The following is a 10,721-nucleotide window of genomic DNA, read 5'->3' as shown; positions in this document are numbered from 1 at the left end:
CAGGCCCCCGCCCCACTGATGATTATAGGTCCACCCGCCGGTTCTGTCCCAGGTCCTCTTCTCAAAAAGTTGAAGAAGCTCGATCCCAAGAAAATCCTCTCAGGGAACCAAGAACCCAAAGTTTCCCCTCAAGACCGCCCACGATACCCTAAGACTGATGACGACGATACCGCTGTCCACAGAGTCCCCCATCCAGTAGCAGTTTCCCCAATATGGCCTCAGAGCATACGGGGATCCCCTTCTATTTCCTGGCTCCCGTCGGCGCCCCCTCCTGGGCTCCAGGACCCTCGGTGCCCGGCGTCATTTCACTCCCCAGAGCCCAAACCCACCCGGACCCCTCCCCGATGGTTCCGCGTTTACAAAGCGCCCCCTGGCGGCGCTCAGCGGTCTCAGAGGAGGGACGGGGTGGAGGCGGGGCCGGAGCGGTCTTGGCCCCGCCCACAGCCGAGTTACTGAGAGTTCTCCGCCCGAGGCCCCGCCCCCGGCCCCCCGCGCGCAGACTCCTTCTAGCGCGCGGGTCCTGGTCCCGGCTCGCGTTCTCTTGGCCTGGTGGTCTGGTTTCTTTCTCCCGCTGTCTGATTTCTTGGGGCCTCCTTCTCCCTCTGGCCTGGCCGCCTACATTCCTCTGATCCCGGCAGCCTGTGGGTTCACATTGGATCTCCCCAGGACAACCCCAATACACCCACGCCTCTTTTGGATCACTGGGTGCGGGTTGATGCGGGGCTACGCGTGGTGCGGTGCACGTGCGAGCCAGGTGAGGTTGGGGGTGCGGGGACAGGAGAGTGGGTCAGAGGAGTGACAGCTCCGCGGTGGCTTGCCTCCAGCCCAGGATGGAAAAGAACAAAGGTCTGTGCTCTGCGTGGCCTCCGCGTGCCTCAGTTTCCCCGTGGGGTGTGACTGGCGCTCTTCATGGGATGCAGTACCAAGTGACCGTGCTTGGCGTATGCACAGCGGCGATGCCAGATGCTCACTCGCAGGCACTTATCCTCAGCGCCAGCTGGCCTTGACCCAGACAAGGTGTGGCAGGGGCGCTCCCCCTTGGGCAGGACCCCCAAACCGCCTCCACTCTCATAGAGCCAGACAAGGACGAGTGCAGCCTCAGGCCACACAAGCAGGTCACTACCACCCACGTGCTCACACTTGGACAGCAGGACACACCACTGATCCCCAGCCTGCACCTCACACTGACACACTAACACTCACACACGCACATATGTAGCCCACTGGCTCCAGAGGAACTTCCTGCTTGCTGGTGCACCCTCGTGCACGCGTTCACACACATTTGGCGGGTCCTTCCGCTGCCCCTACTGCCTGGCGCTGGTTAACACACCAGCTCTGGGCATGATACCACCCATCCGGGCCATGACCCATGGCGACCTATACCTGCTCTGCACATGCACACAGCGCCCACACACGACGCTCAGGTGACCCTGTGCTGAGGCGCCTACCCCCGCCACCGGGCCGCGGGAATGCCAGAGACGGTACCGCGGCACATGTGCACACACAGGCAGCGGGCAGGGCTCCAAGACACAGGCCCCTGCACACGCGCAGCCTGCAGGAGCCCACCCCCAGCCAGCCAGCCACCATTAAGCTGTCACCAGCTGCCCTTCCGCCGCCTCCCGCTCACCCCTCAATGCCTGTGCCCCCCTCCCCGCTGTGACTGGGGGCCGCGGGGGTGGGGCGGGCCAACACATGGGGTGCAGGACACACACATGTGCCCACCATGTGGACGCTCATAAAATAGTTGCCTGGGCAACGCGACTTGAAAGACTTGGTTCTTCCTCTGGGTTGGGGGGCGGAGGTTCAGGGGTGGGGCGGAGGTCGATGGGCGGGGCAGGAGCAGAAGGTGGGGACTCAGGACTCCTCCAGCCACAGTCAGGGACACACGATGACCAAACACCCATGGAGGAGACAGTGTCACACTCTGGGACATAAGGATGCTGCTTTGCTCAGGACCTCCGCAAGTGGTCACACCAGAAGCACAGGTTCCCTCCATCTGGGCGCAGTCGCACAGTCACCCACACACAATGTCACCCTCCAGACAGGCAGTGACCGACAGCGCCCTGTCTGTCACATGCGCTGACTCAGCACAGTCAGGAACTGGGGTGCACAGTCACACCTCATTTCCAGAACTCCTCCACCCCCAGCTAGGCCGGGGGCCCATCCCCACTGGGAACCCACAGACCCCCTGTGAGGACCAATCTTCGGGGTCTCAACCACTTCGAAGAAAGGGAGAGCCCGGCTGTGCGGGAGGCTGCCCGGCCAGGGGCTGGGGCGTTTACAGCGCTTTATTTTTAAACTTTCCTTGTCGGGACTTGGGCTGGGCAGGGTGGGGTGGGTGGAGCTAGGCCTTGAATGTCCCACGTGTCTGCGCCACAGTGGGATTCCTGGTCTTCCCTTCCCAGAGGAGTGGGGAAACTGAGGCTTGGGGAGGCACAGGGGCACCCCTGGGCACGTTGCTCCTTCCATGAGGATGCCAGGGTCAAGGCCAAGGCAGGGGTGGGTCCAGGCAAGGGTAACCGAAACCCAGGCCTCAGAGCCTGACTGCCCTCCCTGTGTTTGCCTGGAAATTAGTTCCGCTCCTTCACCACCTCTGCAGATGGCTGCCCCTGGCAGCTCCTGGCAACAGCCGCCCTCCTCCACAGCCTGCTCTATGACCGTTCTGAGGTTGGGAAACCCCAGGATCAAAGAGATCAAGAGGCAGGTCCAGGTCACACCGCAAAGAAGGGCTTCCTGGGACTGGATGACTTTGGAATGTTCCTCCCTGTCCCTCCCCCAAGACTGGCCCCTTCTCTCCCTGGGAGGCCACTGCTCCCAAGGGAAGTGTTCTGTTCAGGGGTGGAGACCCAGGCCAGTTTTGGGAGGCCAGCGGCCGCTGGCCAAGATGTAGACTTGGCTGGTGGAGAACTTTCCATCTTAGTGCTAGGAGTTGGTCCAGGGCCAGAGGGCCTGGGGCTGCACCCTGGGACCCCCAGGGACCGGCTGCGCAGGGTTGGAGGTGGCTGGGCACTCAGTGTCCTCTCTACCTCCAGCTGCCTCTGGCCTGAGCCTTAGTCACAGAGCCCGTCCTCATCCTGCAGTGTGCTGCTGCACAGGCCCCCCGGGCCTCAGTTCTTCCACCTGAGGAACGGCTCCCTGTGCCATCAGATCAGCGCTTGGAGTTGGGTAGTGTCCCCTGGACTGGCCTGGATCATGGGACGACTCCAGGCTGCCGCCACTGGCCCTGGTCCTCCTCAGCGCTCAGCTTTGGGTGCTGAATTCAACATCACTCTCACTTCAACTCTGGCAGGGTCCCCAGAGCTGGACACACGCTCCTGGCTGGGGGTCAAGCCAGGGCCCGGGAGCCGGAGGGGAAGACGGCCAGGCTGGGATGGAGCCCAGGAGGCCTGTGGGCGGCAGGAAGGAGCCAGCCTTCCAGGCCAGGATGGTAAAAACAGGGCCAGCAGCTGTCCCCACAGGGCCATTCACAGCCTGGGGTCACAGGTCGAGGGCCCCATCCCTGGGGGTCTCAGGTCAGCAAGGTGGGAAAGCCATCAGGCAGACAGTCCCGGCAGGGGGCGGGGCCGGGCTATGCGGGTGGCCGGTGGGGCCCTGCAGGGCTGTGCAGACAGACACACGCACTTGCCCGTGGACACACAGGAGCAGATGGAAGTGTGCACACCACTGCTCACCCGCGTGTGCCACATGCACCCTGGCTCCCTGTCATCACTGCGGCCCGCCCAGCTGCCTGGCCGGCCCTGCTGTCTCCTGTCCTTAGCCCGGGCTGCCCTGATCCCGGTCTCCTGTCCTGAAGCCAGGAGATAAGGGGCAGCTGCAGCCACCGATAAAGAAGTCGCAGCCACAAATCCGGGGTGGCTGCGGCAGTGTTGGGCATGGAGCCCGGGCTGCACCTGCCCTGCAGCGCTGTCCAGCCAGGGAGAGGCAGGAAGAGGGCAGGGGCTGGGAGGGCGCCGCAGGGGGCAGAGGGGAGCAGAGAGGAGCAGAGGAGAGGACCAAGAGCAAGAGCAAAATGAATCTTTGAGACAGAAATAGAAAGAATCAAAGAGACAGAGGCAGAGAGAAGCCGCGAAGAAAGAGCCAGCTGCGAGGTCCCCAGGCCTGTCCCACCCCCACCTGGCCCTCACTCTCTCCACTGGCTCAGAGGCCCAGGGTCACAGCCTCCCTCCTTGACCTCAGTCAAGGTCAGGCATTGGGAGGATGAGCCTGGGTGACATCTCCTCATGTCCCCCATGCCCCCAAGGTTCATAGGAACCCCTCAGGCCCCTGCCACAGCTCAGTGAAGGTGGGACTCCAAGGGAAGGCTCCCCGCGGTGCCCCATTTCCAGCCGGGGAAACATGCTTCCCCCGACAAGTGTTCATGGAGCCCCCTCCTGTGCCAGGCCTGTGCTGGGTGCTAGGGACACAGAGTGACAAAGGCAGACCCAACCCCCACCCTCTCTGGGCTCACAGTCCTGTGGGGAAGGTGATCATGGGGCCAGGCAGCCAGAGGGCCAGAGCGGGCACTGGACTCACCTCGTCGGGACAGTCGGGGAGTCTTCCAGGGGGCAAGGGTGGGGAGATCAAGGTGCCTGGGAGCAGGGAATGGTGTTGTTGAAGAGGGAACCACGTGCGGAGGCTCAGAGGGAGGACTGGTTCCTGAGATCTCTGGAGTAAGCAGGGAGAAGGCAGCAGGGCTGGGCCGTGCGGGAGCTTAGGGAATGGGACAGGCAGGGCACTAGGGAGCCAGGGAAGGACTGGGAGCCGGGAGGGCCTGGTCAGTTTTGCCCAATATTATCATTATTATTATTTTGCAGTGCCAGGGGTTGAACCTGGGGCTCATGCACGTCAGGTACATCCTCTGCCGGGATCGTGTTTCCTACTGGGCTGTTGGAACAGGAAGATGGAAGTCTGGAGGGGGGAGGGGCGGGGATGGACGTGAGAGTCTGGCGGGAAAGTGAGCCGGTCATGGAGGTCCACAGGCTGTTGGGGAGAGAGGCAGGGAGGTGTCCTCTTGGTCTCTGGCTCTGGATGGTGAGGCAGCCCTTGGCTGGGGACAGCAGGACACAGGAGAGGTGCTGAGACCATTGTTCTCTTGGGGATGTGGAGGCCAGGGGAAGGAGGCCAGGAGGGGCTGGAGGCTTCTGAGGCCACAGCAGGAGGGAAGTCTCCTGGGAACAACATGGGGTCTCCCTAGGACCGGGGTGCCTGAGGCTAGGGAGGCCAGACAAGTGCAGTTCAGGGGCCCTCTGTGGCCTGCGGGTGACAAAGGTCAGAGTCAGGTATCAATGTTTAGAACAGGGCCTGGCCCACAGCAAGCACTGACAGCCATTCACGGGGGACAAGTGAGCACTATCATGCCACCATCGTCCTACTGTGTGGACGGTACATGTAATGAGCCAACGCGCCACCGTTCATATGAACGCCCTGGTGTCCACAGCCAGCCATGGGCTCCTCGGCCAGGAAGAGGCAGGCCTCCCTGAGCCTGTCTCCCCAACTGTCTCCTGTGAAGCTGTGTGGGGGACAAGTGACAGGATCCAGAGGCAGGGGACAGGCACCCCAGGAGGGAGGAGGGAGCTGGTCGCCTCCACACTTAACCCTACTGTGTCCCACAGAAGGTGGTCGGGCCCCAGGTGGGCGGCAGCTCTGACCCTTCCATTTTCTCCACCGTCCTAGAAAAACTGGTGCTGAGGCTGTGATGGCCTCAGGGACATCCCTTCCCTCTTTGGGCCTGTTCACCACCTGTCACACCAGAAGCACGGCATCCCCTTCCTGCTGTGGACAGCACTCGCCTTCTGAGTGCTGTGTGAGGTGGTGAAGGGACGCATGGCATTCCTGGACGGAAGTCAGGGAAAATGAGGACAGTGACAACAATGCAGTGACGACGGCTGTCTGACTACTGCTCGTGGAGCCCTTTCCTTCTGAGGGAGGTGCTCTGATCAGCCCAATTTTATAGCTGAGGGGAGGCGAGAGAGCTGCAGGGTGTTCTCCACTGGCAGGTGGAGGGAGGGGCAGGGAGTCTAACTCAGGGAGAGCCTGAGCTCCCCACTGCACAAGCCTCCTCCAAAATCGGGGACCTTAGGGGGCATAACCAGGCATGATGGGGGCAGTGGCAAATGGTGACTAGGGCCTCCCTCCTCTGCTCAAAGCCCTCCATGGCTCCCAAATCCCTGGGTGTCAAAGTCCAAGTCCTCCCTATGCCCAAAGGACACTGAATGACCTTCCCTGTCCTCTCCCAACCTCTCCTTCTCCTTGCTGTGCTTCCAACATGCTCAGTCCAGTCCTGCCCCAGGACCTATGCCCTCTGCCTGGAGCACTTTTTCCTTCAATAGCCCTATGACTCTCACTTCTTCTGAGTATACTCAAATATGGCCTTGTTAGTGAAGCCTTCCTTGACTATCCTACTAAAAATGTGCAAGCACCAAAAGTGTTATCCCCAATTCCCATTCCCTACTTCATTACTACTAACAGGGTAGTTACGATTCATGTTCACTGTCTAACTCCTGCGCCAGCTCAGGGGGATTTTGTTTTCTTCACTGCTGTATCTCCAGCATCTAGGGAGCATCTGGCACATAAACTGTCAACTATCTGTTGAACAAATGCCCCACTTAAAAGTAGTGAAACTTACATTTAAAAATATTTATTTTAATTGTACGAACATGTGGGGTGCCCTGTGATAATCTGACCCATGTACAGTATGTGATGATCAAATCAGGGTAGTTCTCCTTAAACATTCCTTAAACTTTTGATTAACGTGCGCTAACTGTACAGACTTACAGGACACAGTAAGAGACCTCAATACGCGCCTACGACGTGCGACCTGCCATCAGGGGCACCGTGTTGCCAACTCCTTGTCCTTACTTGGGAGCCTTGCGCTCCTGCCTTCCGGTTATTATAAAAACATATAAAAGGTTACTGGGAACTACTTTCCTCCCCCCACTCCCCCCATAGAACTTATATTTTTTAAAGCAGAGCAGAACACTCCCTGTGGCCCGCAGGTGTCAGGTTTGAAGCCCTTGAGGACCCTTTTTGGTTTCCCTCTGACCTACAAGCCCGTCCGAGGCCCCACCCACGTTTGGCTCCGCCCCGTGACGCCAGGCGCGCATAACAGCGTCATTGGAGCGCTGCGCGCATGCGCACTCGCCCTGTACGGCCATGGAGCACATGCGCGACCCGGAAGGCCTGTCTGCCACATTCCACAACGGCCTTGAGTTGTCGATGGCGGAGGGCGCGAAGAAGGCCCCAGCAGAGAGTGGAGGTGACAGCAACTCAGCAGTCAGCGCGTCTGAACGGGGAGTGGCGCCCATTAAATCTCAGTGAGTCCGCAGAGCAGCAGGGGGCACCGTATGTAGTCTTCCCGGTACCCGTAGTGCGGCCCGAGCGGCGCATGCCCGGATGTGGGGCACGGTCCAGAGCAGGGAACTTGCAGAGTCTTCAGTCTGGGCTATTCCTCCGCCCAGAGCCCGCAGAGTGGTCAGGCTAACACCCGTAGAGGTATGCGTCGGAGGCTGTCACTTGTGTGAGAGGCGGCCACGTGCGTGCTGGATAGGCGGGGTTCAGGGCGAGACCCGCAATGTGTGCTGGGGACTGTAGTCCCTCCGTATGGTGGGAACGGCGCGTGTGCACCTAACAGCCGCTGTTGCTGGAGGGGGTTTGGCGTCGCCGCGAATGCCGCAGGGCATGCTGGGGATTGCAGTGTCTGTGGGGCTGAAAGGCGAGCCGGGGAGTGTGGCGGGTTGCAAGGCATGCTGGGACTTGTAGTTTCCCACGTTAGGCCAGGGATGTTCCGGCTTGATAAAGCTTATGTTTAGGCCTGATGCTCAGGGGAGTGGGGAACCAGGAACAGAGTAGGTTCTCCCTCTGGCCTTGAGGTTAGCCCTGGATGGGAGCTGGCTGCTTCTCAGTAGTGAGCTCTCTGTCAACTGAAGCATTTAAGCAGGGGTAGTGCTCAGCCTCCTCACCCCAGTGTTCCCTGGGTCTGCGCTCACAGGAGGACCTCCTGGAAGAGTCCCCCTTTCTTCTCCCTCTCTGCTGGCAGATACCTCACCACCAAGGAACAGTTTCACCAATTCCTGGAAGCCAAAGGGGAGAAGCTCCAGCAGGAATCGGAGGCAGGAGACCCTGATGGCAATGACCTGGCTGAGCCTAGGGCTAAGAGGATCCGACTGGAGGATGGGCAGGCCGAGGATGGGCAGGCAGCTGAGCCCGGGCAGCAGCCACAGGCCCAAAAAAGGGCCCGGGGCCAGAACAAGAGCCGGCCCCACGTGAAGCCCACGCACTATGACAAGACCAGGCTCTGCCCCTCACTGATTCAGGTGAGCATGACCCCATGAGCAGGTTCTGGGGGCTTCAGTCCCTATTTGATCCTCAGGATCCCGTCACAACGTAAGTACAGCCGGCAGCTTGGGGTGACTCAGCCTCTGATCTGACGTTCTGATGACGAGAAAGCCACACACATTCTGCAGGAACCGCACTTTGAAACTTGAATTTTGATCTTTTCCTGATTTGTAACATGAGACACTCTTGTGAGTGGTGTGACCATCACATGATGCTGGGTCCCATCAGCCCGAGACTGGAAAGGTGAAGGCCAATGCTCCATGGTCCCCATAGCCACCCAGGAGGTCTGGTGGTGAGGTCATGTTTTGGACGTGGGGCATCTTTAACCTACCGTGGGTGTCTGCAGGTGACCTCCTGGCAGGTCGAGGACCGACTGTGTTGCTCTTGGTCCCCAGTCACAGATGGAGAGCCTGAGGCCTGGGGAGGTTGCTGCCGTGCCTGAGGACACAGGCAAGACAGGGATCTGGGACGCACAAGCAGCCCTCCCGGTCCTATCACGTCCTCCCTCCGCTCCACAGGAGTCTGCTGCAGAGTGTGTCTTTGGTGACCGCTGCCGCTTCCTGCATGACGTGAGCCGCTACCTGGAGACCAAGCCGGCCGACCTGGGCCCCCGCTGTGTGCTCTTTGAGACCTTCGGCAGGTGCCCCTATGGTGTGACCTGTCGCTTCGCTGGGGCCCACCTGGGGCCCGAGGGCCAGAACCTGGTGCAGGAGGAGCTGGCCTCGGACTGGGCCCACCGCCAGCCAGTGCGCAACAGCCTGAACAAGGCCCTGCAGCAGCAATTGCGCAAGCGCAAGATCCGCTTCGAGCGAGCTGAGCTCGCCCTGCGCCAGCTGAGCCAAGGCCAGCTGCCAGGCCCTTCGTTGGCTGGTGCCGTCCTCGAGGCCACCACAGCTGAGGGCACCCCAGGGCAGAGCGACTGTGGCGCCCAGCAGGCCCCCGCTGGGCCAGACGCTGGCTGCTCTCCCAGCCGCCCTGTGCAGACCTGTGGGCCCCTGACGGACGAGGACGTGGTCAGGCTGCGGCCCTGTGAGAAGAAGCGGGTGTGTGTCCCAGGCCCCACTGCAGCCGGTGTGGCGGCAGGGCTGGCCTCCCGGCACATGCCTGCCAGGCACCAGCTGTGTCACTCCTGTGCTAGACGCCTACAGTCAGGTGCCTGGAGGAGCCCCACTGACCTTCCCCTCTGATCTCCAGCCTGGGCCCAGCCCTCAGTCAGCCTCAGCGTGGCGGGCAGCAGAGCTGGCCACACAGCGCCGCCCTGGAGCGCCTGGGCTGGGCAGGGGGGCAACGCAGAAGGCTTCTGAGAGCAGGGGCCTCGTGGCTGGGGTTTGGTGGTCGGAGATGAGCTCTCCAGCACAGGGCGTGTGGGGCAAAGAAGGAGTCTTACGAAGGGTGGGTCGTCACCTGCAGGAGCCCCGGGTGGAAAGGAGCCAGGCTGGGCAGGACAGAGGGGAGCGTCCTGGGCTGTGGGGGAGTCTGCCTTCACATGGTCTCTTCCTTCCAGCTGGACATCAGCGGCAAGCTGTACCTGGCCCCCCTCACCACGGTAGGGCCTGGCAGAGGAGGGGGCTGGTTGGCCCGGGCCCCAGGGTCCCTGCCTGCTGTGGCCTCACATGTCTTGTGTCCTGGTGGCCCAGTGCGGGAACCTGCCCTTCCGGCGGATCTGCAAGCGCTTTGGGGCGGATGTGACGTGTGGGGAGATGGCTGTGTGCACCAACCTGCTGCAGGGCCAGATGTCTGAGTGGGCCCTGCTCAAACGCCACCAGTGCGAGGACATCTTCGGTGTCCAGGTCAGCGTCTGCCAGGAGGTGGGGTGGGCCCCTTGGCTGCCAGGTTTCAGAGCCACGTTCAGGATCTGCCCAGGTGACAGCCCAGTGGCCCTGGTGCAGGGCTGGTGCCTCAGAGACGATGCCAGCAGGGTGGTTGGTTGGCCACCCCCTGGGAGGCCAGGGCGGGTGGCCATGGCCGTGTGGCAGTCCCCAGGTGCGAGGCCCTGGGGTCTTCCTGCTGTGCCACAGCTGGAGGGCGCCTTCCCCGACACCATGACCAGGTGTGCAGAGCTGCTGGGCCGCACCATCGAGGTGGACTTTGTGGACATCAACGTCGGCTGTCCCATCGACTTGGTGTATAAGAAGGTAAGGTGGCCGGGCCGGGAGCCCACCTCGCTTGCCCGGTCATGAAGGTGCTGGCCAGCTGGAGACTGGGGGGCGTGGCCGCAGACGTCGCCGTGGCGCGAGTCCTGGCAGGGCTGGGTGGTCGCGGTGCCTGTGCCGTGGGCAGGGCCAACCTTCCCTCTCCCTAGGGCGGGGGCTGCGCACTCATGAACCGTTCGGCCAAGTTCCAGCAGATCGTCCGCGGCATGAGCCAGGTGCGTGATGGTTGGCCCTGCCCCGGCCCCTCCCCGGCCC

At 61.7% G+C, this 10,721-nt stretch overlaps 1 protein-coding gene across 1 annotated transcript; it reads left to right on the top strand.

The window, feature by feature from the left end:
• Positions 1-7,099: 7,099 nt before the first annotated feature.
• Dus3l (dihydrouridine synthase 3 like) lies at positions 7,100-10,720 on the top strand (the record flags this gene model as incomplete). The annotated part of the gene is made up of 7 exons (XM_015503838.2): positions 7,100-7,292; positions 8,015-8,291; positions 8,832-9,356; positions 9,818-9,859; positions 9,951-10,103; positions 10,332-10,448; positions 10,616-10,720. Coding segments are annotated over exons 1-7 (1,380 nt in total), but the record flags the coding sequence as incomplete, so codon positions are not given.
• Position 10,721: the final 1 nt, after the last annotated feature.

This window comes from Marmota marmota, unplaced genomic scaffold, assembly GCF_001458135.2.
Source record: "Marmota marmota marmota unplaced genomic scaffold, marMar, whole genome shotgun sequence".
In the NCBI taxonomy this organism is placed as follows: domain Eukaryota; kingdom Metazoa; phylum Chordata; class Mammalia; order Rodentia; family Sciuridae; genus Marmota; species Marmota marmota.
This window is presented reverse-complemented; position numbering and strand designations above follow the sequence as displayed.